The sequence below is a fragment of the Scyliorhinus canicula genome, chromosome 3 (genome assembly GCF_902713615.1).
Source record: "Scyliorhinus canicula chromosome 3, sScyCan1.1, whole genome shotgun sequence".
In the NCBI taxonomy this organism is placed as follows: Eukaryota; Metazoa; Chordata; class Chondrichthyes; order Carcharhiniformes; family Scyliorhinidae; genus Scyliorhinus; species Scyliorhinus canicula.
In genome coordinates, this window is record NC_052148.1 from 161,443,571 (window position 1) to 161,469,977 (window position 26,407).

Below are 26,407 nucleotides of genomic sequence, written 5' to 3' on the forward strand. Positions count from 1 at the left end.
ATCCCGGAAGATGACCACCAATGCATCCACTATTTCCAGAGCCACCTTTTAAGCACTATGGGATGCAGATTCTCAGGCCCTAGGGATTTATCAGCCTTCAATCCCATCCATTTTCCCAGCACCACTTCTCGACTAAGTTGATCTTCCTCAGTTCTTCCCTCTCACTAAACCTTTCAATCTCCACCATTTCTGGTATCTAATTTGTGTCCTCTTTTGTGAAGACAGAACCAAAGTATGTATTCAATTGCTCAGCCATTTCTTTGTCCCTTATTATGCATTCCCCTGTTTCCGTCTGTTGGGGGCCTACATTTCTCTTTACCAATCTCTTTCTCTTCAAATATCTATAGAAACTCTTAGTGTCAATCTTTATGTTCCCTGCAAACTCACTTTCGTACTGTACTTTCCCCTTAATCAATCCCTTTGTTCTTCTTTGCTGAATTCGAAACTGTTCACACCTGTTGTTTTTATTGGCTTCTGTATGCTTCTTCCTTGGATTGGATACTATTTCTAATTTCCTTTGTAAGCCATGGATTGGCCCTCTTTTGCTTTTGTGCCAGAAGGAATGAACAGTTGCTATAGTTCCCCCATGCGTTCCTTGAATGTTTGCCATTACCTATCCACTGTCACCCTTTAAGTAAATCTCCCCAATCTATCAAGGTCAACTCGCACCTCCTATCTTCATAGTTCTCTTTATTAAGATTCAGCACCCTGATCTCCGAATCAACTACTCACTCTCCATCTTGATATAAAATTCTATCATGTTATGGTCGCTCATCCCCAAGGGGTCTCGCACAACCAGATTGACAATGATTCCCTTCTCATTACACAGTACCCAGTCTATGATGACCTGCTCTCTAGTTGGTTCCTCCACATATTGGTCAAGAAAACCATCCCATATACACTCCAGTAATTCCTCCTCTATGGCATTGTGGCTAATTTGATTTGCCCAATCTATGTGAATATTAAAATCACCCATGATCGCCGATATTCCCTTATTACATGCATCTCCAATTTTGTGTTTAATGCCATTCCTAACATCACCACTGCAGTTTGGGGGTCTATTTATGACACCCACTAATGTTTTTTGCCCCTTTGTATTTCTCAACTCTACCCATACAGAGTCTATATTGTCAGATCTAATATCCTTTCTCACTACTGTTAATTTCCTCTTTAACTAGCAGTGCCACACCACCACCATTTTTCATATCTGTCCTTCTTAAATACTGGAAGCCCTGGGACATAGGTCTTCTTTCCCCTGCAAGAGCACCACGCTACTTTGATTTTCTGATAATTGCAAAGTTCAAGTGAAAGAGCATGTCAAAATTCTGTGTGGAAACATAAGTGTAATTCATTTGTCTATGATTGTAAAATACAAGTTAGCCATCTACGTTTCCTCCAGTCAGTGAAAAGTTAAATATTTAAATGGTAAAGTTTTAAATGGCCAACAGCCATGCTACGTCCTTTGGTCAGTCTGCTATGACTCACCCAGCAAGTGTCAGCAGTAAGCATCAGACTGTTTGATCCACTTTGTCTGTGCAGCTTTCAGAAGTTTTGCTTGTGCTATGGTAACAAATAATTGTTTTTCCAAGAGTGTGATAGAGGGTTTCATAGCGAGTCATAGAGAAATACAGCACAGAACAGGCCCTTCCCCAAGTTTTGCAGTTTGCAAGTCCAGTTGCTGTATTTCCAGTTACTGCTTTGTATGCAACGCACTTTGTTTTGAACTGTTAAAATAATCTGCATGGCGCATTAAATATAGTATTTCATTTTCAGTATCATCAGATTATGCTTGGTGTTTTCAACTTTCAGGTCTTTCGTCTAGTGGTCCAAGTACAAGCAAAGCTAACGATGCTCTTTCTATCCTGGATACTATAACCTCACTTAATCAGGAAGCTAGTGCTGCCAGATCTACGGTTGAAAATTCGTATAGTAAAAATGGTGAAAAGAGCTCCAAGAAAACTCTTGGTTTGGAGCTCAAGTGTCAACAAAGTTTTGATTTGGGGATGGAGAAGGACCGCAGTACTGAGGAAGCAGAAAAACATGTATTAGAAGCCAAAGCGGATGATGAAAAGTTATATACTAAGATAGAAGGATCAGTTAATCTTTTGACACCCGTGAAGGACTTCGAGGAAAATGATGAAAAAACTGAGAATGCAGAGGAGTGTGTTGAAGATATGAATGCATTAAAGGACAACATTGATCAGATGGATAAGAAAGATGTAGTTTTAAGAAAGGATGAACATTCTGGACTTTCGAAAGAGGAGAGGAGAGGACAGGGAAAAGAATGGGAATCTGCAAAATCTGTCACTGCGATTCTGACTATTAAGCAAAAAGCCAAAGAAAACTTAAAGAAAGGTAATGCGAATGCTTTGCTCTCGTTTTCACCAACCTGAGAGTTTTATAATTCAAAATTGACTGTGATATATGTGCATTGAGCGATAGTAGGTAATCAGTAAAATACTAATCAATATCTAGGAACTAAAGCATGCTGATAAAAGCGGGTAACAAAATGTAGAGCTTATTTTTCACCAGTTAGTATTTTCTAGAATGTGTAGAAAATTCTAAAAGATTGACTTGATGTGTGGAGAAAGAAATTAATTTGATCAAAATTCACTAACTATGTACATATCCTTTAAGCTCATATTTTAAAAAGGAAAGACTCCTCTTTATAATGGAATGCACTGCTACAATGTGGTCTCAAATCTTCTCTCCCTAGTAGCCTAATATACCTTTACTAAGTGCTGCAAGTAAAATTGTTAATTATTGACAAATAGGTGTAGAGCTGCATTGATTATCTTTAACAAGTTCATTTGCAGGAAAAGAAAACTTCCAAATGGGAAGATTGTGACTACAATTTTAGTTTGAGACATATATTGCCAAGGGGCTGTATTTGAATACTGGGAAATGTTATGGTGGAAAGAGGCTCTGATGTCATCATTCAGGCATCTTTTGATGCAGGTTACTGGAGAGGTGCCCATGAGTTAGTTCAGGACACCCGATATGGATTTGTGAAAGGCAAGTTGTGACAAATTTTTGGAGTTCTTTCGGAAGTGTCAAGTATATGAATATTTAAAGGTTTTTGATGACATGCTGAGTACAAAGCTTGCTGGTTAGAGATGAACCTGCAAGGGAGCATGACGGCAACCTAGACAGGAAGCTGGTTATGGGACGGAAACCAGACGAGTGACTGGTGGATATTTTTCAGGCTGGAGTGATGTAAAGATGATGAGCCATAAGTGTTTGAATCATTGTTTTAGACTTGGTCACAGGGAGCACAAAATTAAAATTTACAGGTCAGTTCATTTTTTTTCTGCACACAGCAACTCAAATTTTTAGAATTTTACAGGCAAGTCAGCCTATAGTAGGGGGGTGAGAACCAATAAATACGGTTCATATTTTTGAAAATTATATCCATTCGATGTTACAGAAGAAACTCGCTAAAATTCTACCAGGGACCAGAGATATTATTGAGGAAGAGAAACTTGGGCTCTCTTCTTTTGAGCAAAGAAAATGAAAATGAGATCATGGGTGTCCAAAATTGGCAGGGTTTTGGTGTTTGATGATGTAAATTAGAAGAATTTCCATTGGTCAGAAATAATTAGTATAATGAAAAGAATGAAGCGTGATGTTAGAATGTTATTTTTTTAATACAGGGTTGTTGGTCATGTGATGTCCAAGCATGAAAATGGAACTAAGTAAATTGTTTTAGAAAGACAACACTGGTAGAATGGGCTGAATGGCACCTTATATGAAAACAGTTGTACCTGACTGACAATTCTAACATAATGTAACAATGTTTTTGCCTGATTTCAATTCAAATTGAGCAACTTTAAATTAAACATCCAAGGATATACAACCTATCGAAAAGACAGGGAGGTGGGCCGAGGGGGTGGGGTTGCCTTGTTAGTTAAGAACAAAATTAAATCTATGGCACTAAACGACATAGGGTCGGATGATGTGGAGTCTGTGTGGGTAGAATTGAGGAACCACAAAGGCAAAAAAACCATAATGGGAGTTATGTACAGACCTCCTAACAGTGGTCAGGACCAGGGGCGCAACATGTACCGGGAAATAGAAAAGGCATGTCAGAAAGGCAAGGTCACGGTGATCATGGGGGACTTCAATATGCAGGTGGATTGGGTAAATAACGTAGCCAGTGGATCCAAAGAAAAGGAATTCATGGAATGCTTATAAGATGGCTTTTTGGAACAGCTTGTCATGGAGCCCACAAGGGAGCAGGCTATTCTGGACCTAGTGCTCTGTAATGAACCAGACTTTATAAAAGATCTTAAAGTAAGGGAACACTTAGGAAGCAGCGATCATAATATGGTTGAGTTCAGTCTGCAGTTTGAAAGAGAGAAGGCAAAATGGGATGTAATGGTGTTACAGTTAAATAAAGGTAATTACGAGGGCATGAGAGAGGAACTGGCGAAAATCGACTGGAAGCAGACCCTAGTGGGGAAGACAGCAGAGCAAAAATGGCAGGAGTTTGTATGCATAATTGAGGACACTGTACAGAGGTTCATCCCCAAGAAAAGAAAGATTATCCGGGGAGGGATTAGACAGCCATGACTGACAAAGGAGGTCAGGAAATGTATCAAAGAAAAAGAGAGATCCTATAAAGTGGCCAAAAGCACTGGGAATTCAGAAGATTGGGAAGGCTACAAAAACAAACAGAGGTTAACAAAGAGACAAATAAGGAAGGAGAGGATCAAATATGAAGGCAGGCTAGCCAGTAATATAAGAAATGATAGTAAAAGTTTCTTTCAATACATAAGAAACAAACGACAGGCCAAAGTAGACATTGGGCCAATTCAAACTGATTCCGGAAGGCTAGTGATGGGAGACGAGGAAATGGCTGGAGAACTTAATAAGTACTTTGCGTCTGTCTTCACAGTGGAAGACATGAGTAATATCCCAAAAATTATAGAGGGTCAGGGGGCTGAGTTGAGTATGGTTGCCATTACAAAAGAGATGGTGCTAAAAAAGCTAAAAGGTCTTAAAATTGACAAATCTCCTGGCCCCGATGGGCTACACCCTAGAGTTCTGAGAGAGGTGGCTGAAGAAATAGCGGAAGCGTTGGTTGAGATCTTTCAAAAATCACTGGAGTCAGGGAAAGTCCCGGACGATTGGAAGATCGCTGTTGTAACCCCCTTGTTCAAGAAAGGATCAAGACAAAAGATGGAAAATTACAGGCCAATTAGCCTAACCTCGGTTGTTGGTAAAATTCTAGAATCGATCGTTAAGGATGAGATTTCTAAATTCTTGGAAGAGCAGGGTCGGATTAGAACAAGTCAACATGGATTTAGTAAGGGGAGGTCGTGCCTGACGAACCTGTTAGAATTCTTTGAGGAGGTGACAAGTAGGTTAGACCAGGGAAACCCAGTGGATGTGGTCTATCTGGATTTCCAAAAGGCCTTTGATAAGGTGCCACACAGGAGGCTGCTGAGTAAGGTGAGGGCCCATGGTGTTCGAGGTGAGCTACTGGCATGGGTTGAGGATTGGCTGTCTGACAGAAGGCAGAGAGTTGGGATAAAAGGTTCTTTTTCGGAATGGCAGCCGGTGACCAGCGGTGTCCCACAGGGTTCAGTGTTGGGGCCACAGCTGTTCACCATATATATTAATGATCTGGATGAAGGGACTGGGGGCATTCTAGCGAAGTTTGCCGATGATACGAAGTTAGGTGGTCAGGCAGGTCGTGCTGAGGAAGTGGGGAGGCTGCAGAAGGATCTAGACAGTTTGGGAGAGTGGTGCAGGAAATGGCTGATGCAATTCAACGTGAGAAAATGTGAGGTCTTGCACTTTGGAAAAAAGAATCCAAGCATAGACTACTTTCTAAACGGTGAGAAAATTCATAATGCCAAAGTACAAAGGGATCTGGGAGTGCTAGTCGAGGATTCCCTAAAGGTAAACATGCAGGTTGAATCTGTGATTAAGAAAGCGAATGCAATGTTGTAATTTATCTCGAGGGTTGGAATATAAAAGCAGCGATGTGCTACTGAGCCTTTATAAGGCTCTGGTTAGGCCCCATTTGGAGTACTGTGTCCAGTTTTGGGCCCCACATCTCAGGAAGGACATACTGGCACTGGAGCGTGTCCAGCGGAGATTCACACGGATGATCCCTGGAATGGCGGGTCTAACATATGATGAACGGCTGAGGATCCTGGGATTGTATTCATTGGAGTTTAGAAGATTAAGGGGAGATCTAATAGAAACTTACAAGATAATACATGGCTTAGAAAGGGTGGACGCAAAGAAACTGTTTCCGTTAGGCGAGGAGACGAGGACCCGTGGGCACAGCCTTAGAATTAGAGGGGGTAAATTCAGAACAGAAATGCGGAGACATTTCTTCAGCCAGAGAGTGGTGGGCCTGTGGAATTCATTGCCGCGGAGTGCAGTGGAGGCCGGGACGCTAAATGGCTTCAAGGCAGAGATAGATAAATTCTTGATGTCGCGAGGAATTAAGGGCTACGGGGAGAATGCTGGTAGGTGGAGTTGAAATGCCCATCAGCCATGATTGAATGGCGGAGTGGACTCGATGGGCCGAATGGCCTTACTTCCACTCCTATGTCTTATGGTCTTATGGTCTTATAAAAAATATTTATAATCTTTTATATTTATAATTAACATCTGAAGCTAAAGAAACTTTAAAGTATTCCATCTTACCATCAATGCAAGTTTTTAATTTGTAAATTATTTTTATTTCAGTTAGATTATGCGACTGACTTGAACTTAGTTTTGAATTCATGTTCACTTCATAAGTCCACTCCCATCTTTCTGGCCTGAGAGAGTTCTTACTTTTGTCTCTTTTTGACCTCCAACCCATGTTAAACCATGTGGCAATGTTCACCTTAATTCCAAGCATTGTTACCGTTGCCATGTGTATTTTATATGATATCTTTACAATGCTTTTTAAACATCATTACAAACTGCATTGATTGCATTTCTTCGCACATTACCTTCAAATATGTCTGTAAAGCTAGTCGAACATGGCCTGGATATTATAAATCTCAGCTAACTGATCCTGAATAACTAATTGCCCTACAAATTCATGTCTGCCTCATTCATGCAGTTTCCAGGCACAATTTTCTTTTCCATAAAATTTTGTTTGGAGCCTCCATTATTTCTTCCCTTGAGATTCCTGAATATATATCTAGGTTCCCATGTTTTGTCTATCTTTTGTGCTATTCCTCTAGGAACAATAACCTCCAGTGATAGCTGTGCACCCAGCTCTGACAATTCCACAAACCTGTATCCATCCACGATATCCGCCATACTCTCCATACTCAACTCTACTTGCCTCCATTGCCTTTTTAACTGGCCTCCTCCATTGCCTTTTAACTGGCCTCTTCCATTTTGGATGTCCTTCAAGTAACTCACTTGTAGAATGAGAAAAGTACAATATTATATAAACATGTGGAATTAAATGAAATGAAAATTGCCTATTGTCACAAGTAGTCTTCAAATGAAGTTACTGTGAAAAGCCCCGAGTGGCCAAATTCCGGCCCTTGTTCGGGAAGGCTGGTACGGGAATTGAACTGTGCTGCTGGCCTACTTTGGTCTGCTTTAAAAGCCAGCGATTTAGGAGCAGGAAAAGACTATTTGGCTCCCCTACAACGAACCCCTCAGGCGAACTTAATTTTTTCGAGTCTGAGAAACCCCGCCATGTTGCTAACCCACACCCCCGACTTCGGGGGCTTTGAGTCCCTCCACACGAGTAAGATCCTACTCTGGGCCACTAGGGAGGCAAAGGCCAGGATGTCATTTGATTTCCTTTCCTAACAAGAATCTATTTGCCTCTACCTTAAACTTATTAAATGACCCCGCCTTCAATGCCTTCTGAGACAGAGTTCCAAAGTCTTGCAATTCTGAGAGAAGATAATTCTCCACATCTCTGTCCTAAAAGGGTGACCCTTCCTGAATAGCAGCTGGTTTAGCACAGTGGGCTAAACAGTTGGCTTGTAATGCAGAGCAATGACAGCAGCATGGTTCAATTCCCGTACAGGCCTCCCCGAACAGGAGTCTGAATGTAGCGACGAGGGGCTTTTCACAGTAACTTCATTGAAGCCTACTTGTGACAATAAACGATATTATTAATTATTATTATAATTTTGGATTCATTCACCACAAGAGGAAAGATCCTTTCTATGTCCATTGCGATCAGGATCTTAAACACTTCAATAAAGCGACACTTTAGAAGAGTCACCCCTCACTCTTCTAAACTCCAGTGGAAACAGCCCAGTTCATCAACCTATCCCCAGAAGATAACCCACTCATAGAACATAGAACAGTACAGCACAGAACAGGCCCTTCAGCCCTCAATGTTGTGCCGAGCCATGATCACCCTACTCAAACCCACGCACCCAGTTCAAGGTATCAATCTGGTAAACTTCCTCTGAACTGCCTCCCAAGCATTTACATCGTTCCTTAAAAAATTAGACCAAACCTCTACACAGTGATCATGATAAGACATAGGAGCAGAATTAGGCCACTTGGTCCATCGTGTCTACTCCGCCATTCAATCATGGCTGATATTTTCTCATCCCCATTCTCCTGCCTTGTCCCCATAACCCCTGATCCCCTTATTAGTCAAGAACCTATCAATCTCTGTCTTAAAGACACTCAGTGAATTGGCCTCCACAGCCTTCTGCGGCAAAGAGTTCCACAGATTCACCACCCTCTGGCTGAAGAAATTCCTCCTCATCTCTGTTTTAAAGGATCATCCCTTTAATCTGATATGTGGTCTCACCAATGCCTGTATGGCTGAAGCATAACATCCTTCTAGGATTGATTCCCCTCGTAAAAAAGGATAATGTTCCATTAGCCTTCTTAATTACTTGCTGTACCTACAAACTAACTTTTTATGATTCATGCGCAAGAACACCGAGATCCTTCTGCACCTTGGAATTCTGCAGCTGTTCTCCATTTAAGTAATATTCTGCCTTTTCCTGCCAAAGTGAACGGCTGCATATTTCCCCACATTATACTCCCAAATGCCAGATTTCTACCCACTCACTCATCATAACTATATCCATCTGCAAGCTCCTTATGTCCTTTTCACAACATAGTTTACGACCCAACTTTGTGTCATCTGCAAAACTAGCTACCATGCCTCCTCTCCCCTCATCTAAGTCATCGATATAAATTTTTAAAAATTGAGGCCCTAGCACTGACCCTTGTAGATCCACTCATCACATCCTGCAATTTATGATGTGGCACTGTGTCAAATGCTTTAGGAAATCCAAGCAATGTACATCTGCAGGCTTCCCTTTATCCACAGTGCATATGACTGCATCAAAGAACTTCAGTGAATTGGATAAACATGATTTCCTTTTCTCAACCATGCTGACTCTTCTCGATTACCATGAGTTTTTCGAAGATTCCAGCTATAACCTCTTGAACGAACGATTCTAACACTTCTCCATGACAGACATCACAAGCTAACTGAAGTATTGTTTCCTGTTTTCTGCCTTCATCCCTTAGATAGAGGGATCACCGTTGCTACTTTCCAGTCTGATGGAACCTTTGTAGAATTTAGAAAATTTTGGAATATTAGCACAAACACATCTTAACCACCTCTTTTAAGACCCAAGAATGAACTCCATCAGACATGTCAGCTCGCAGCTCCATCAGTTTGCTCAATACTGCACCCCTAATGATAATTTCACCAAGTTCCTCGCTCCCTTCCAGCTCCTGATTTACAGCTGTTCTTGGAATGATTTTTTGTGCCGGCTACAGTGAAGGCAGAAGCAAAATATTTGTTCATTTTATCTGGTTATTATCCACTGAACTCCCCATTGTTACTGTCCAGAGGACCAGTACTCGCTTTACTTACTCCTTTTTTAAATACCTGTAGAAAATCTTGCTGTTTTTACATTTCAAGCTAGCTTTCCTCATACTCTAATTTCTTTCTCCTGATTAATCTTTTAGTCATTCCCTGTCGTTCTTTATATTCAGAACGATCTTCTGACCTGTGATTCAACTTTGCAGTCATATGCTTTATCCTTTAGTTTGATACTTTCCTTAACTTGTAACATCTAGTCTTGACTGTTGGCGTATTCTTCGTTTTTTTTCCCCTCTGTCACTTCCTGCCATTCTTTGACCCTCATTTTCCATGTTACTATTTTGCTCTCCTGCCATGACTGCCCCTTTATTTCCTACATTTACCCCTCTTGATCCTTCACCCCACCTGTTTAGTTTGAAGGTAGTGGTATTATCAATGGTCTAGTAAACCAGAGACCCACAGCAATGCTCTGGGGACCCAGGTTCAAATCTGGAATTAAAAGTCTAATGATTACCATGAAACCATTGTCAATAGTCGTAAAACCCCATCTGGTTCACTAATGTCCTTTAGGGAAGGAAATCTGTCGTCCTTACCTGATCAGGCCTACATGTGACTCCAGACCTACAGCAATGTGGTCGACTCTTAACTGCCCCCTCAACGGCAACTAGAGATGGGCCCATAAATGCTGGCGCAGCCTGCAGCACCCACGCCCCTTGACAAAAAAATCCCTCTACTTCTCTCATCATGCGGTTTGCTTGAACACTTTTGTTTGTATTGTATTTGTTTTATTATCAAATGTACCGAGGTACAGTGAAAAGTATTCTTCTGCGTACAGTCCAGACAGATCGTTCCATACGGGAAAAATAAATAGGTTATACATGAATACACTCTTCTCCGAACAGTTCCGGTGTAGACCGTCCCAACAGTACAGCCCCCACTTTCCCCAGGACTGGTGCCAGTGACCCATGAACTGGAACCCACTTCTCCAATACCAGTTTTTGAGCCATGCATTTCATTTCCCTAACCTTATTTGCCAAATGCAATTTGCACACTGCTCCAGGGAGATATTACCTTTCAGATCTGCTTAATTTGATGCCTAGCTCTTCATAATGACTATGCAGACCCTCTTTCTTTGTCCTGCCTATGTTGTTGGTACCGGCATGTACCACGACAACTGGATCCTGCCCCTCCCACTGTAAGTTCACCTCCAGCCCTCAGCAAATGTCCTGAACCCTGGCATCGGGCAGGCAGCACAGCCATCTGGACTCTCACTCTTTGCTGCAGAGAATAATGTCAATCTCCCTCAGTATCCTCCGCGACGACCACAGTGTTCCATTTTGCCCACCCTGCTTCAACGGTTTCCTGCACCATGTTGCGTTGGACAGTCTGCTCATCCACCTTTCAGACCTTGTCTCTCAGGTTGAGCACCTCAAACTATTATGTCAGTTGCAAAGTCTGAGGCTCCTCCACTTGTGTCTGCTCGTTTCTTTTAACTGCCTCACTCATGGTCACATCCTCCTGTCTCGCACTTCTGTCCAAAATTAACAACCTTATTCTAAGAGGTGTGGCAGTTTCTCCACTCCCTTATGCTGTGTAGTGTCTTCAGTTTGGCTTCCTGATCAGTAAGCCTGATCTGGAATTCGTTTAGCTGCAGAAGTGTTTGTCCTGGATCGCCTTGGTGTCCAGAAATCCCTACACTCCACAGTTGCAACATAACACCTGCCCAACCATTGTCACTTAATGTTATTTAGTTTAATTACTTTTCTTAATTAACTTAGAATAACGTATACATATAATACAATTTACTGTGCTTATCAAAGCTAGTACCACCTACAAGTAAACGTTATACGTTTCTTAATTAAACATCTGTATTTAAGCTGTTTTATTTATTCCTATATATCTTTATTTTAATCAATAAGCCCTACTGCTCCCAATAAGCCTTGCTCCTGCAATTACAAAAACCCTATTGTGAAAAAAAAATCTTACTGTTAGCAATAAATTGAACTGGTATTTAAAGATGAACGAGCAAAACGAGAAAAATACTCACCAAGCAATTATGTAGCTCATTCCCTGTGACGCCACACTCTATTTTCTCCAAATCTGTTTTTTCACTGAGACCTAGTAGCACCAACAATGGCTCAGATGTCAATCTCACTCTTTTCTCGTGTGCTTTTTTCTCCTCAGCTCCATTTTCAGTCTTGTTCTTTTTTTGTGCTCCTTTATCATCTTGTTCTGGGACATCAGGTAACTGGTTACAATACCAGTTCAATATATTTCCTGCAGCCTGTCTCCCTACGTGGTATTTTGTTTGATTGCAGGGTTTTTCTTCAGTCTTAATGACGGGACTGAGGAAGGGGGTAGTATCGGTGGTTTATGGGGCTATGTTTGAGGAGGATAAGGGGCTGCCAGAAGGGATCAAGGCAAAGTGGGAGGAAGAGTTGGAAGAGGGTATGGAGGAGGGGCTCTGGTGTGAGGTTCTCCGGAGGGTGAACGCCTCCATCTCGTGTACGAGGCTGGGGCTGATACAGCTGAAGATGGTGTATAGAACGCACCTTACAAGGGCGAGGATGAGCTGGCTCTTTGAGGTGTTAAAAGATATGTGTGAACGTTGCAGGTGGGGCCCCACAAACCACGTTCATATGTTTTGGTCCTGTCCAAAGCTGGAGGATTACGGGAAGGAGGTGTTTAGGGTAATCTCTAAAGTGGTGCACGTGAAACTGGACCCGGGCCCTCGGGAGGCCATATTCGGGGTGTCGGATCAGCCTGAGTTGGAAACGGGCGCGGAAGCAGATGTTGTAGCCTTTCCTTCGTTGATCGCCCGCAGGCGGATCCTGTTAGTGGAGATCAACTTCTCCACCCTGTGCCCTGGCATGCCGGGGGTTCATGCTGGAATTCTTGTCGCTTGGAAAGGTCAAATTTGAACTGAGGGGAAGGATGGAGGGGTTCTACAATTCATGGCGTTATTCATTATTCACTTTCGAGAATTGGATCACACCGAACATTGGGGGGGTGGGAGGAGGGGTGGGAGCTGTCAGTGTTAATGGAGACTATGGGTGATCCCTGATTCCTTTTTGTCATTTGTTTATGTTAACATATGGGCTAATATCGGGTTTAGTGGGAGGATGGGATCGTTGTTATTGATATGGGGATTGACATTACATTCGTTAACTATTATTGCTTATTGTTGGGTGTAAATTTGGAAGAAAGTGTGAAAAAGGAGTAGAATAAAAAATATTTTTTTTTAAAATAAGTCTTAATGAGAAAAAGACAAGATAAATATAATATTGTCCAGTTAACTTTATTGAAAGTTAGTTCGTATGTGAAATTTACATTGTTGGAATTTTCAATTTAATCTACATTGTCACCCTTCAGAATATTCTTTGGAGGATTCTGATTTTGAAGGCCTCAGCGACATCACTGTTAGCTCCGTCCATACCAGTGATCTCTCTTCTTTTGACGTGGATGATGATGAAGAGGAAGGTGAGGTTCCCGAGTCTGACAGCAATGAAGAAGAACAGAAGCAAAGTTCAGAAGGTACCACACCTGTCTTCAATAGCCAGAATTGTTTGTGGGACTTGGGTGTGAGCCATAAGTGCAAAGAGATAATTTACTCATTCAGTGTCAGGTTTGTGGTAGCGTGCCTCCAAAAGTTAATACTTTAGATGTAGACCTTCAAAACTGAAAATTAAATTAAGGAAGGAGTTAAATAATAGTTATTTTAGTCACAGCTTGTTTTTTTGAGTATATGTTTCAGGCACTGTATAAACTTTAATCTGCTCTTACTGATGGAACACTGTACAATTCCAACATGTAGGAATTTAAAGTGAGGTTGCAATACTAGTTTGAAAGTTGCCGTACAAAAACATGTTGGATCTTGTAAGTTCAGATATAAGAGCTGCTGATTTCATATGTAGTTACCACCTTCATTGCTATTTTATTTTAAATTAATTTTTCTTGCTCCCCTCAACAATTTTATTGCATTATTTCTAGTCATATGTTTCTGTGACCTTACTGATTGAATTGCAGGAGCCACATCATTCCGAAACAGACTTTGCGTCAAAAGAAGTATTGCTTAAATTCACCATTTGGGTGTTAGTAACAGAAAGGTTTTACCCATACCAAAAGGTATCTTTAAGGAAATTTTGCATCACAAACAATTGCCCTTACTGCAAGGATTACTAAATTATGGACTGTAATACCCAGTAGGGTCGCAGGTCAAGAGTTTGGGGTTGTGAGCTATAAGACAGCAATGGCGTTCGTGGAGCCTGGACTGAAGACAGCAGCCTTTTTTTTGGTGGGCTGCCCTTTGAGGCCTGATTGCTGCTACAACCATACTCTCTATAAATGTGGTTCTTTGTCTGTTTCAGCAGCTTTAAATGCCTCCTGCTCAACAGCTCACCCCCTTCTCCCCACCACCCACCACACTCAATTGCTCTCCACATTCCTCCACCCACACCAGCCCCAGTTTTCACTCTGGGGTCACACAAAGTCCTAGGCAGTAAATGGGGTCATATCAGGAAAAGATTCAGACTTATTTTCCACTTGCTTTGAAAAATAGGACCTTGGGATGTTGCTGGTTTCATCAAGTGGTAGCAGCGTAGAATGAGGCTATTTGACGCATGAAGTCTGCTGGCTTTCTGCAAAAGCAGCTTAACTAATTTCTCCCTGTCCCATTGCCCATAGCCCTGCACTTTTTCTTTCCTTTCGGCTGCTCATCCAATTGCCTTTTCAAAGCCACAGTTGATTGTTCCTCCACCACACTCCCAGACATTGCATTCCAGATCCCACTGTTAAAAAAAAATGTTTCCCCTCTTATCAACTTTGGTTATTTCTTCTATTATTATTATTATTATTATTATTATTATTACAAATCTGTGATATCTGGTTTTTGACTCTTTTGTCAGTAAAGCAGTTTTGGTCTACTCTGGACCCTTCATGATTTTGAGAAAATCTGTTAAATCTCCTCTCAATCTTCTCTGAGAAAAAGAACTCCAGGCCTCTGTAGTTCATCCACATAACTGGAACCCCTAATCCCTGGAACTATTCTTTTAAATCTTTTCTGAGCCCTCTAAATGCTAAAGCCTTCCCAAAGTCCAGTGTCCAGAACTGGAAATAGTGTTCCAGTTGAGATGAACCAGTGTTTGTAAAGGCTCCTCACTTGATTTCCATTCTTTGACTCTTACTTTATAAAGATCTTGCACATCTTTTTAACCACTTCCAACCCGGGTCTTCAGCGCCACGAGACAGCAGTGCTAGCCACTGTGCCACCGTGCAGCCCTAGTGTGATGTGTTCATGCAACCTGAGGTTTCCTCTGATCTCACCTGAATTTGGCCTTTTATTTCTACTATTTCTACTTTTGCTTCTTTTTCTATGACTCAAGTTGTATCCCTGGTATCATATGTTGCTTTGTGTCTGTGTGTCTTGAGGGCTTTGTCTATGACTCTTGTGCAAATCATGTATTTTCTGATATTTCTCTTGTTTGTGTATTTGTATTTTACTTGGTGTGTATTTGGCATTGTGTGTTATCTTGTACAAAAGCAAAATACTGTGGATGCTGCAAATTGAAGTGAAAACAGAAAATGCTGGAGATACTCAACGGTCACACAATGTGTGTCAAGAGAAAAATAGAGTTAACATTGACTACTCACTCACTGGGCCAAATCTCTTCTAATCCTGAATGTTCATCTTTCCTTAGCTTCTATCTCATAAGTTACCTCGCTCTTTCCGAGCTGGTCATGATCATGAGGACCATCTCCTTCAACCTCGCCCTCTTTGACCAAACAGTTGACCAATTTCCTTTACAGGTCTCCATGTTAGATGATCTTGTGAACAGCTCCCTCTCCTCAAAGTACTGCCTCCCAACCCCTTCAAATTTTCTGTCATCTCTCCCTCCTCAAAGCCCACCCTTGGCCTCTTTGTTATTGCAAGCTACTAATTGATTTTTAAACATTGTCTCTCAAGCCTTTGAATATAATGATGTGGAGATGCCGGCGTTGGACTGGGGTGAGCACAGTAAGAAGTCTTACAACACCAGGTTAAAGTCCAACAGGTTTGTTTCAAACACGAGCTTTCGGAGCACGGCTCCTTCTTCAGGTGATTCTTCACCTGAAGAAGGAGCCGTGCTCCGAAAGCTCGTGTTTGAAACAAACCTGTTGGACTTTAACCTGGTGTTGTAAGACTTCTTACTTTGAATATAATGTCACTGCCGAAAACCGCCCGTCTTTCCTGCAATTCCATATTTGAGTTTGACCATTCAGCTTTCTTCACTCCCCCCTCTTGTACCCTCCCACTAGCCATTGTACTATAACATCGTTTAACAAAGTCACAAGTAACATTCTGTGACTTTGGTGATAAACTATCCCTCCTCATCCTTCTCAGAACTGTTTGCAGCCTTCGACACAGTTGACCACATCACCTCCCAATAATGCCTCTGCTCTGTTGTCAGCTGAGTGAAACTGCTTTAGCTTGGATCCATTCTTAACTTAAATCATAGCCACAGTATCACAAGGAAAATTTTCCCTTCCTACTATCACTCTATTGCCTTCTGAGTTCCCAAAAGATTAATTCTTTGCTCCTATTTCTCATTTATATACTGCCCATTGACAATATCATCTGAAAATAGAACATCATGTTGACATTGCTTGACTCCATTTTGCCACCACCTCTCTTAACCTCTCCATTTCTTAGGGTTTGTCACACTGCTTGTCCAACAGACAGAATTGGATGAACAAAAATGTCCACCAACTAAATATTGGCAAGACTGAAGTCAATGCCTTTAGTTCCTGACACAAACTCTGTTCCCTAACTACTGTTTCCATCCCTTACAAGTGAGACTACTTGTAGCCTTGTGTGTTTAATGCTCCAGGTGAGCTTCTGGCCGCTTATCTGCATCATCACCAACTTTGGCCGTGGTAACATTTTTGGACTCTGACACTGACTCAGCTCATCTTTCGACATTCATTCATGCGTTTGTTACCTCTAGATTTTAGCATTCCAATGTTGTCCTAGCTGGTCTCCCATGTTCCACACTGCATCAACTTGTGATCATCCAAAACTCTGTGATCTTAACTAGCTCTAAGTCTCATTTATACATCATCCCTGTACTTGTTGACCTAAACTAGCTCCTACTCTGACAATGATTCAATTTGAAAACCCTCATGTTAGCTTTCAAATCCTTCAAAAGCCTTGTCCCTCCCCATCTCTGTAAGCACATCCAGCCCTGCAGGTTTTCCAGACCTCTGCACTACTCTCATTCTGGCCTGTTCTGCATTCCCAATTGTTTCACCACTGATGGCCATGCTTTCAGCTGCATCGGCCCTGGTCAGTATCAGTGACCTGCAGTGCCAGCTCTGGCTCAGCTGCTCAGTGATCACTCTTACCTCTGTCGAAAGTTCAAATGGCTTCAAGTCCATCTCAGGACTTAAGCACAAAGGTCTAGGCTGTCACTGCATGCAGTACTGAAAGAGTGCTGCATTGTTGAAGGTGCCATCTTTCGAATGGCAATTAATTGAAGACCCCTTTTTCCTTGTCCGATGGGTGTAAAAAGATTCCATGGCACAATTTTGAAGAGGGGCAGGTGAGTTATCCCTGGCCAATATTAATTCCTCAATCAACACCACAAGTAAAACATTACCTAATGATTATCACTTTGTTGTTGTGAGAGCTTGCTGCCTGCAAATTGGCTGCCATGTTTCCTCCATTACAACAGTGACTACGTTTGAAAAATTATTAATTGGCTGTAAAACAATTTGGCTTGTCCTGAGGTTATGAAAGGCACTATACAAAGTCTTTTCCCTAAGCTCTAGAATTCCCTTGCTAAATATCTCTGCCTTTGTACCTCTTCGCTCATCTTTTAAGACGTTCCTTTAAAACAACCTCATTGATCAAACTTTTTGTCATCTGACCTGCTTCTGTGACTCTCTCAAATTTTGTTTTATTCCTAATTCTTTTGCTAACCATGTTAGGCTGTGTTAAAGCCTTTTTATAAATGTGATGTGTCTCCATCAATGTCTTTTTACCTGCCAGAATGCAGAGCACTGACTGGTTGATTGTACGAGTACACCAAAGTCGTCTGAACACCGACATTGACACGTTTCATGCCTCTTGAAAAATATTCTGTATTTCTGTTCCTACAACCAAACATCTGCATATTATACTCCATCTGCCATCTTATTACACACTTAACTCACCTGTCTATCTCTTCACAGCAGATCTGAGATGTAGACAGGTGAGTTAAGTGTGTAATAAGGTGGCAGATTTGCATTCCACCTAACTTGTGTTATCAGCAAACCTGGATATGTTTTATTTCTGTGAAGATAGACACAATATTTCCCCCAACATCTCTGCCGTTTTATCATTCCCCCTGAAAATTTGTCCTGACTAGTTCTTAGGCATCAATGTTTACTTTAGCTATCGTCATCCTTTTTATATACATTAGACCACGACCATGCTATTCATAGATTGATAACTGTCCAGAAGGAAGCATTTAGTCCATCGTGGCCCGACTGGCTTTTTTTGTGTTTTTGTTCAGAGAGAAATGGGAAAGCATTGTTTAAAGAATTGTTATAACCCTAATAACATGATATTCAAAGGGTGTCTTCTTGGAAATGACTGCATAGATGGTATATTACGCAACTAAAAGATCATTCCACCCAGACAAATAATGTGGCACTGTCTAAGGATTTCCTGCAGTGAAAAGGTGACATACGTTCTTCAATACAAATTTAAAAAGCTTAATATTAAATTATATAAAGTTTAACTATATACATATGCACAATATCACTCCCTCACTGAAGAAACCTGAGTTGGTTGTGAACTTTGAACAGTCAATTTTGCAAGCACAACTACCAATGGAAACTAAAGGAATGTGAATATTGAGAAAGCAGCATAGTGTATATAAATTACCCATTTGTTCATTAAATAATACAAGTATAGCATATACCCACATCAAATAAAATCTTCGGTATATGTGAATAAAGACATTGTGGCGTAACAGCATAGTGCACGTGCAAGAACATAAGAATTACGAGCAGCCCTTTATAGAACAGTACAGCACAGAACAGGCCCTTCGGCCCTCGATGTTGTGCCGAGCCATGATCACCCTACTCAAACCCACGTATCCACCCTATACCCGTAACCCAACAACCCCCCCCCTTAACCTTACTTTTTAGGACACTAAGGGCAATTTAGCATGGCCAATCCACCTAACCCGCACATCTTTAGACTGTGGGAGGAAACCGGAGCACCCGGAGGAAACCCACGCACACACTGGGAGGACGTGCAGACTCCGCACAGACAGTGACCCAGCCGGGAATCGAACCTGGGACCCTGGAGCTGTGAAGCATTTTTGCTAACCACCATGCTACCGTGCTGCCCTTGAGCCTGCTCAACCGATACAATCGTGGTTGATCTTCTTTTGGCCTCACCTCCACTTTCCTGTCTGCCCCCATAACTCCCCCGTTAAAAAAAAAAAAATCTTTGTAACTCAACCTTAAATAAATTCAGTGATAGCCTCCATTACTTGCTGGGGAAGATAATTTGACAGACAAATGAAAAGAGAGTAAACGTCTCCTTATCTTAGTCTTAAATAGGAGGCCCCTATTTTTTTAAGCTGTATTCCCCAATTCTAGACTCCCTTACAAGGGGATCATGCTCTCAGGATCCACTCTGTCAGGCCCCCTCAAGATCTTGTGTTTCAATAAGATTACCTCATTCTTCTGAACTCAAATGGGTACTGGCTTAACCGTTCTTCATTATATACCCTTCATCCTATTCATCCCAAGAATCTGTCGAGTGAACTTTCTCTGGACTGCTATTGCAGGTTCCTTTCCTGCCCTGAGATGATGTCCCAAATCCTGCCATCAGGCAGACATCACGACCTTCTGGAGATGAAGCAAATTCACACTCAGTCTACATCTCACTTGGTATAGTTTCCTCTCCGTTTCCCCCCCTTAATGCATTTCAGAGAGGCTCAGTAATCTCACGCTGAAGAAAGCTGCCATTATCAGAAATCAATCCAGCTAATAAAAAGTTATTTCAAGTTGTTGGAACAAATTATTAATTTGACGTCACGTGCCAAAAGCTGGGGAACACCTGAAATTAAGCAGGCCGCACTTTGATCGTCAGCTCAGCCACTCAAATGGAACTGTAAGCCTGAAAGAATTAAATAGGGTGACAGTCGAATAAAATCCAGTGGCATGTTGACTGGTGTTACACCCATCTTATGAGTATGGTATGTTGGACTGAGACCAATGATTAAGGAAGCTGAAGCCAAAATAAAGCACTTTGGACAGGAAAACGGTGGTTTTGATTACACATTATCTTTATTTAGAAAAAGATACCAAATTGGAAACAAACGAAGAGCAAAAGGAGGGAAGAGTGAAACCTGGACGTCATCCATACATCCACAAACCATTTCTATATTCGAAGTATTATAGTGATTCAGATGATGAAGAAACAGTGGTTCAGCGTCGACAGTCGATCGTAAGTTGGAGCTATTCCTTACTGTTATGACAGCATTGAAATCTTACACTTTGAAATTTAGGGTGTAGCGTGAATAGGACAATTCGAAGAAGTGATTGTCATTTGTATATTTTTTTGTGGTACTGTTATATTAGAAAATTGGCTTGGTGAAATTGGTGACAGCAAGAGCGAGTGATTTGTTGCAGATTACTTAACTAATTTATTCTAATCCATTTGTTACTTCAATTTCTGAACTGCCAGTTTCTTTCGATACCAGGGATTTCAATCTAATATTAAAAATGAAAATGCTGGAAATACTCAGCTGAGGAACATCCATAGAGTGAGACACGGTAGTATCTGTGGAGAGAGAAATAGGAGTACCATTGGAGTATAGAACGACCCTTCACCAGAACTGGAAAAGTTAGTGATGTAACAGACTTTAAGCAAGTACAGAGGCGAAAGTTGGGGAGAATGGGACAGAACAAAGGAAAGTCTGTGCTAGAGGAAGGTAGGAGTGATTGACTAGGACAGTGATGCAAGGCAAAAGCGAGTGTTCATGGAATACAAGAGGACAAGAAACAAAATATAAGTTTGGAGGAGGTGTATATGGAAATCACAAGAAATTCAGCTGCTACTGTAAGAAAAAATAGGGGCAGAGATTGTAATGAAATCATTAAACTTGATATTGAGTCCAGAAAGCTGTATGTGCCTGATAGGAAGACGCGGTGCTATTGCACCAGGCCAAGGGCATAGAGATCAGAATGGGAAAGAGAATTGAAATGACGGGGCCGTAAGCATGGGGTTATGCTTCTGGACAGAACAATTTCACCCCACCACAGGCCTCTCGTTTTGATCACCTGCCCATCCCTGCCCCTTTCCCTGTCTTTCAACTTGCTTAAAAATCGGTTATGTCTCTTGACCTGTAAAGTTAATTCTGTCTCTATGAATGTTCCTGAGCTGAGTATTTCCTGCTTTTTCTGTTTTTATTTGCTTCCCAGTTTCATTTTGCTTTGGCATCCCATATAATTCCCGCATGCAGATTAGTTATGAACTTCACTTGTGGTCTGTGATCTATTTTATTATATAACTGAGAAATATTTGGAGTGGAATGCTGAGATGCTAATCTGGTATTGTGTAAATTGAAGTATAGGAACCAAGAATAAAATAAATGCTTATTTCATACAAATCTCATGATGTCTGGAATCAGTTAAATCGGAGCAGTCATATTTAATTCTGAACCAATTTATGCTTGAGCATCAGATGGTCAGGCGCATGATTGCTGGTTTCTCTTTCAACAAGTATGGAATACAAGTCCCTAGCCAACTATATAATAAAACACCTGGTTTTGTCCACTTATTGTGTAAGGCGTGGATCATATTTATCTGTTTGTGTAAGGAAACACCAAAATATCCAAACAAGATGATTAAAAACCAGACGACATGGAAGAAATACTGCTATGAACAAAATTTGATGAGGTAGCAGCAGACTTGGCTGGCAGTTCTCTCTGCTAGGTAAAGTTATGATGCTTTTACCATCTATTTACATAGGCAAAAGAGAAAGCAGAACGATTACTTAGGCGGCAGTGGAACAGAGAAAAAGTTGCAGAGAAGCTCAAACATACAGAAGATGAAAAAGAAAGACCAGCAGAAGAGACGCGGAGAGACGAAGAATATCTCCAAACGCTAGGAAAAGGTAACTGTCATGAAGCAGGTAGGCTTAAAGCACTGGCCACTTTCAGAAGCCAGGGAGAAGATAACGTTTGCAGGTAAGGTTGGGGGGTGAGGGGGTGCGGGTCAGTGGAGGGGGAGAATCACGTGATCAGAGCAGAGGTGTTGGGGGGGGGGGGGGGTTGAAAAAGAAAAACAGCCATGGACACGGAAAGAGGTTAGGGACAGCAAAATCAAAAAGAAAGGGCTTACAGAAATGCAAAACGCAGCACGGATCCAGACAAATGGGATCGATACAAAGACCAGTAACGGGTCACACAGCAGCTTATAAGAGCTACTAAAAGGGATTATGAAAAAAAACTGGCAAGGGACATCAAAATCAATAAAAATAAAGGTTATAGTTATAGAAAGGGAGAGCAGCAATGAAGTGCAATGTAGGCCCACTAAAAGCTAAAAATGGAGATACTGTCAGTGATAATGGGGATATGGCAGACATTTTTTTAATATATTTTTATTCTACTCCTTTTTCACATTTTCTCCCAAATTTACACCCACCAATAAACAATAATCAGTAATGAATGCAATGTCAATCCCCATATCAATAACGACAATCCCATCCTCCCACCAAACCCCCAAACATTAGTCCGCATGTGAAAATGAAATGTAAATTGCTTATTGTCACAAGTAGGCTTCAGATGAAGTTAGTGTGAAAAGCTCCGAGTCACCACATTCCGGCACCTGTTCGGGGAGGCTGGTAGATTACATAAACAAATAACAGAAAGGAATCGGGAATCATCCATAGTCACAATTAACACATACTGTCCCCCTTCCCCAACTCTCCCAGCCCGACCCCCCCCCCCCAAACTCTCATAATCTCCCCCCCCACCCCTAATGTTAAATGCAATCCAATTCTCAAAAGTGCCTAATGAATAACGCCCATGAATTGTAGAACCCCTCCATCCTTCCCCTCAGTTCAAATTTGACCTTTTCAAGCGTCACGAATCCCAGCAGGTCCCCCCGCCATGTCAGGGCACAGGGTGGAGAGGTTGATCTCCATCCTAACAGGATCCGCCTTCAGGCGATCAACGAGGAGAAGGCTACAACATCTGCCTCCGAACCCGTTTCCAACCCCGGCTGGTCCGACATCCCGAATATGGCCTCCTGAGAGCCTGGGTCCAGTTTCGCGTGCACCACTTCAGAGATTACTCTAAAAATATCCTTCCAGTAATCCTCCAGCTTTGGACAGGGCCAAAACATATAAATGTGGTTTGCGGGGCCTTCCCGCAACGCTCACACACACCTTCCACCCCCTCAAAGAGCCGGCTCATCCTCGCCCTTGTAAGGTGCGCTCTATACACCACCTTCAGCTGTATCAGCCCCGATCTCGCACACAAGTGGAGGTGTTCACCCTCCGGAGTACCTCGCACCATACCCTCTCCAACTCTTCCTCCCACTTTGCCTTGATCCCTTCCAGTGGTGCCTTCTCCCTTTCCAAAATAGCCCTGTAAACCACCGACGCTACCCCCTTCTCCAGTCCCCCTGTCGTCAGCAGCTCCTCCAGCAATGTGGAAGCCGGCTTTACCTGGAAGCTCTGTGACTCCTTTTTGGCAAAGTCTCGAATCTGCATATATCTAAATATTTCCCCCTGCTGAAGCCCATACTTCGCTCCCAGCTCCTTCAATCCTGCAAACCGACCCCCAAGAAACAAATCTTTTAGTGTCCTAATTCCTTTCTCCTCCCATCTCTGAAAATTTCCATCCCACTGCCCTGGCTCAAATCGATGGGCCGGGATTCTCCGAAAATGGGGCTATGTCCCCACGCCCGCCGGAAAACTGGCGCAAATCACTCCAGACTTTTTTCAAAAACGTCCACAGTGATTTTCCGATTTCAAAAGGGATAGCCCCGGCGTGCGCCCCACAACTCATGCTGCCGATATGGGGCCCTGCCTTTCGGCCGCGGGTCTGCGCATGTGCGTGGCGGTCGTTTTCGCACCGGCCCCCACGTAACCTGGTGGAGCCACAAAGTGGAAGAAGATAGCGGCCCACCCGATCGCGCGCGTCCGCCGATAGTTAGCCCTGAGCTCGGTCATTCAACCACGGAAAATCGCCGCGGGGGCCTCTTTCAACGTCCGTCAACCACGTGCGCGTGGCTGGCTGCTATTCTTCGGTCCGCGGAGAATGGCGTCCCAGCATCGGAGTCGATCGCAGGTCTGAGACCCCATTCTCCGCGCCGAGCGTGATTTCGGAGCTCAGAAAATCTCGGCCACGGTTCCCCCGACTCGGCATTTCCCTTAACCCTGCCCTGAACCCGCAGTGCTAGCGAAACTGCCTCCAAACTCTCAACAAAGCTATTATAACCGGACTCGCTGAGTATTTCCCCAGGCCGTCGGGAATGGCGCTGTTACTAGCGCCTTCAATCCCGCCTCCCTACACAAACTCTGCTCCATTCTGACCCATTGGGAGTCAACCTCTCTGACCCAGCTCCGTACCTTCTCCACATTCACCGCCCAGTAATAATACATCAGGTTTGGAAGACTCAAACCCCCTGCCTGCCTTCCTCTCTGTAGCAACACCTTTCAAATTCTGGTCACCTTCCCTTCCTATATGAATGAGGTAATCATCCCTTCAATCTCTCTTTAAAAAATGCCTTTGGCAGGAAAATCGGCAGGCATTGGAAAATAAACGGAAATCTTGGCAACACGTTCATTTTAACTGCCGGTACCCTACCCGCCAGTGACAGAGGGAGACCATCCCACCGTGCCAGATTGACTTTCACCCTCCCCACCAAACTAGAAATGTTATAACTATGAAGCCCCCCCCCCCCCCTTGCCGGCCAATCCTGAGCAATCTGCACCCCCAGGTTTCTAAAGTGAGCCCCCGCACCCCCGGCCGAGCGCCACAAAATATTCACTCTTGTCGAGATTTAATTTGTACCACGCAAAAGACCCAAACACCCGAAGCAGCTCCAGTATTCCCCTATTTGACACACTCGGTTCCAACGCATATAATGACAAGTCATCGGCATATAAGGATACCCTATGCTCTATCTCCCCCGCACTGTTCCTTTCCATACCCCCGATTGGACCAAATCTTGGTCCAATCCCAAACCCCTCCAGAACTGCGATCAAGTACCCCCATTCTACTGGGTCAAACGTTTTCCCGGCGTCCAATGCCACAACCACCTCTGTTTCCTGCCCCTCCGCTGGTGCCATAACCACGTTCAATACCCTCCCAGTGTTCGAAAAGAGCTGCCTCCCTCTCACAAACCTCATCTGATATTCACCTATCGCCCTCGGGAGGCACTCCTCTAGCCTACCTGCCAGTACCCTGGCCAATAACGTTGCGTCCACGTTTAAAAGTGATATGGGCCTATACAACCCACACTCCGTCGAATCCTTATCTATTTTAAGCAATCCATTTCAAGATGCCTGACCCAAAGTTTGTGGTAACACCCCGTTCCCTATCGCCTCCTCAAACAGTCGCACCATCAGAGGTACCAGCTTATCTTTGAATTTTTTATAATATTCCACCGGAAACCCATCTGGCCCTGCCACCTTCCCCGACTGCATCCTCCCAATCGCATCTTTTATATCCTGCTCCACTATCGCCCCTTCTAATGTAGCCCTGTTCCCCTCCCCAAACCTTGGGTGCTCCAGCCCATCTAGAAATTCCTGCAACTCCCGGCCTCCCCCAGATGGCTCTGACCTGCACAACCTGTCATAGAATTCCTTAAAGACCTTGTTAATCTGATGTGGAGCTACCACCAACTTCTATGCCCTGTCATGCAACTGGACAATTTCCTTTGCCGCAGCCTCCCTCCGGAGCTGATCTGCCTTCTCTCCATGCTCGTAAACTGCACCCCTTGCTCGCCTCAATTGGCGTACCGCCTTGCTGGTTGATAGTTGGTCAATGCTTGCCTGAAGTTCATTCCTCTTTTCCAACTTCGCTGGGTCCCCATCTTCTGCATGCCTCCTATCTACCTCCAGCATCTCATCCATTACCCTCTGGTGCCTCCTTTACCTCTCCTCTTTGTGTAGCCTAGCCTTGAACGAGATCACCTCACCACCACCTTTAGAGCCTCCCAGATAACCGCCTTCGACACCTCGCCGTGCAGTTGAAACCTACATATTCCTCAATTACTTTGAAAAAATTTTGTCACAGATCCTTGGTCCCCCGATAGTCCCACATCTAACTTCCACCCTTGTCTCTGTACGATCCCCTTCTCCAGGACCATATCCACCCAATGCGGAGCATGATCTGATATTGCAATTGCCGGGTGCCCTGTCCACTTAACCCCAGCCAGCAGCGCCATCCCCACCATCAGAAAGTCGATCCGCGAGTACACATTATGGACCGCTGAGAAAAATGCGTACTCCCGCTCCCTCGGGTGCCGAAACCTCCAAGAGTCCACCTCTCCAATGCCTTTGCCATCTGGAACAGTAAACTTTTACTGACCATTACCGCTACCTCTTGAGCCCTTCCGTCAAATCCAGAG

The 26,407-nt window shown here is 43.0% G+C and overlaps 1 protein-coding gene across 2 annotated transcripts in view; it reads left to right on the forward strand.

Moving 5' to 3' along the window:
- Positions 1-26,407, forward strand: part of LOC119963064 (biorientation of chromosomes in cell division protein 1-like 1) — a 69,457-nt gene that overhangs the window by 37,223 nt on the left and 5,827 nt on the right. For both annotated transcript variants that reach the window (XM_038791618.1, XM_038791619.1), the window contains 4 exons: positions 1,810-2,355; positions 13,157-13,318; positions 20,116-20,267; positions 21,794-21,938. In XM_038791618.1, the coding sequence (XP_038647546.1) occupies positions 1,810-2,355; positions 13,157-13,318; positions 20,116-20,267; positions 21,794-21,938 (1,005 nt within the window). The remainder of the gene's footprint in view (positions 1-1,809; positions 2,356-13,156; positions 13,319-20,115; positions 20,268-21,793; positions 21,939-26,407) is intronic.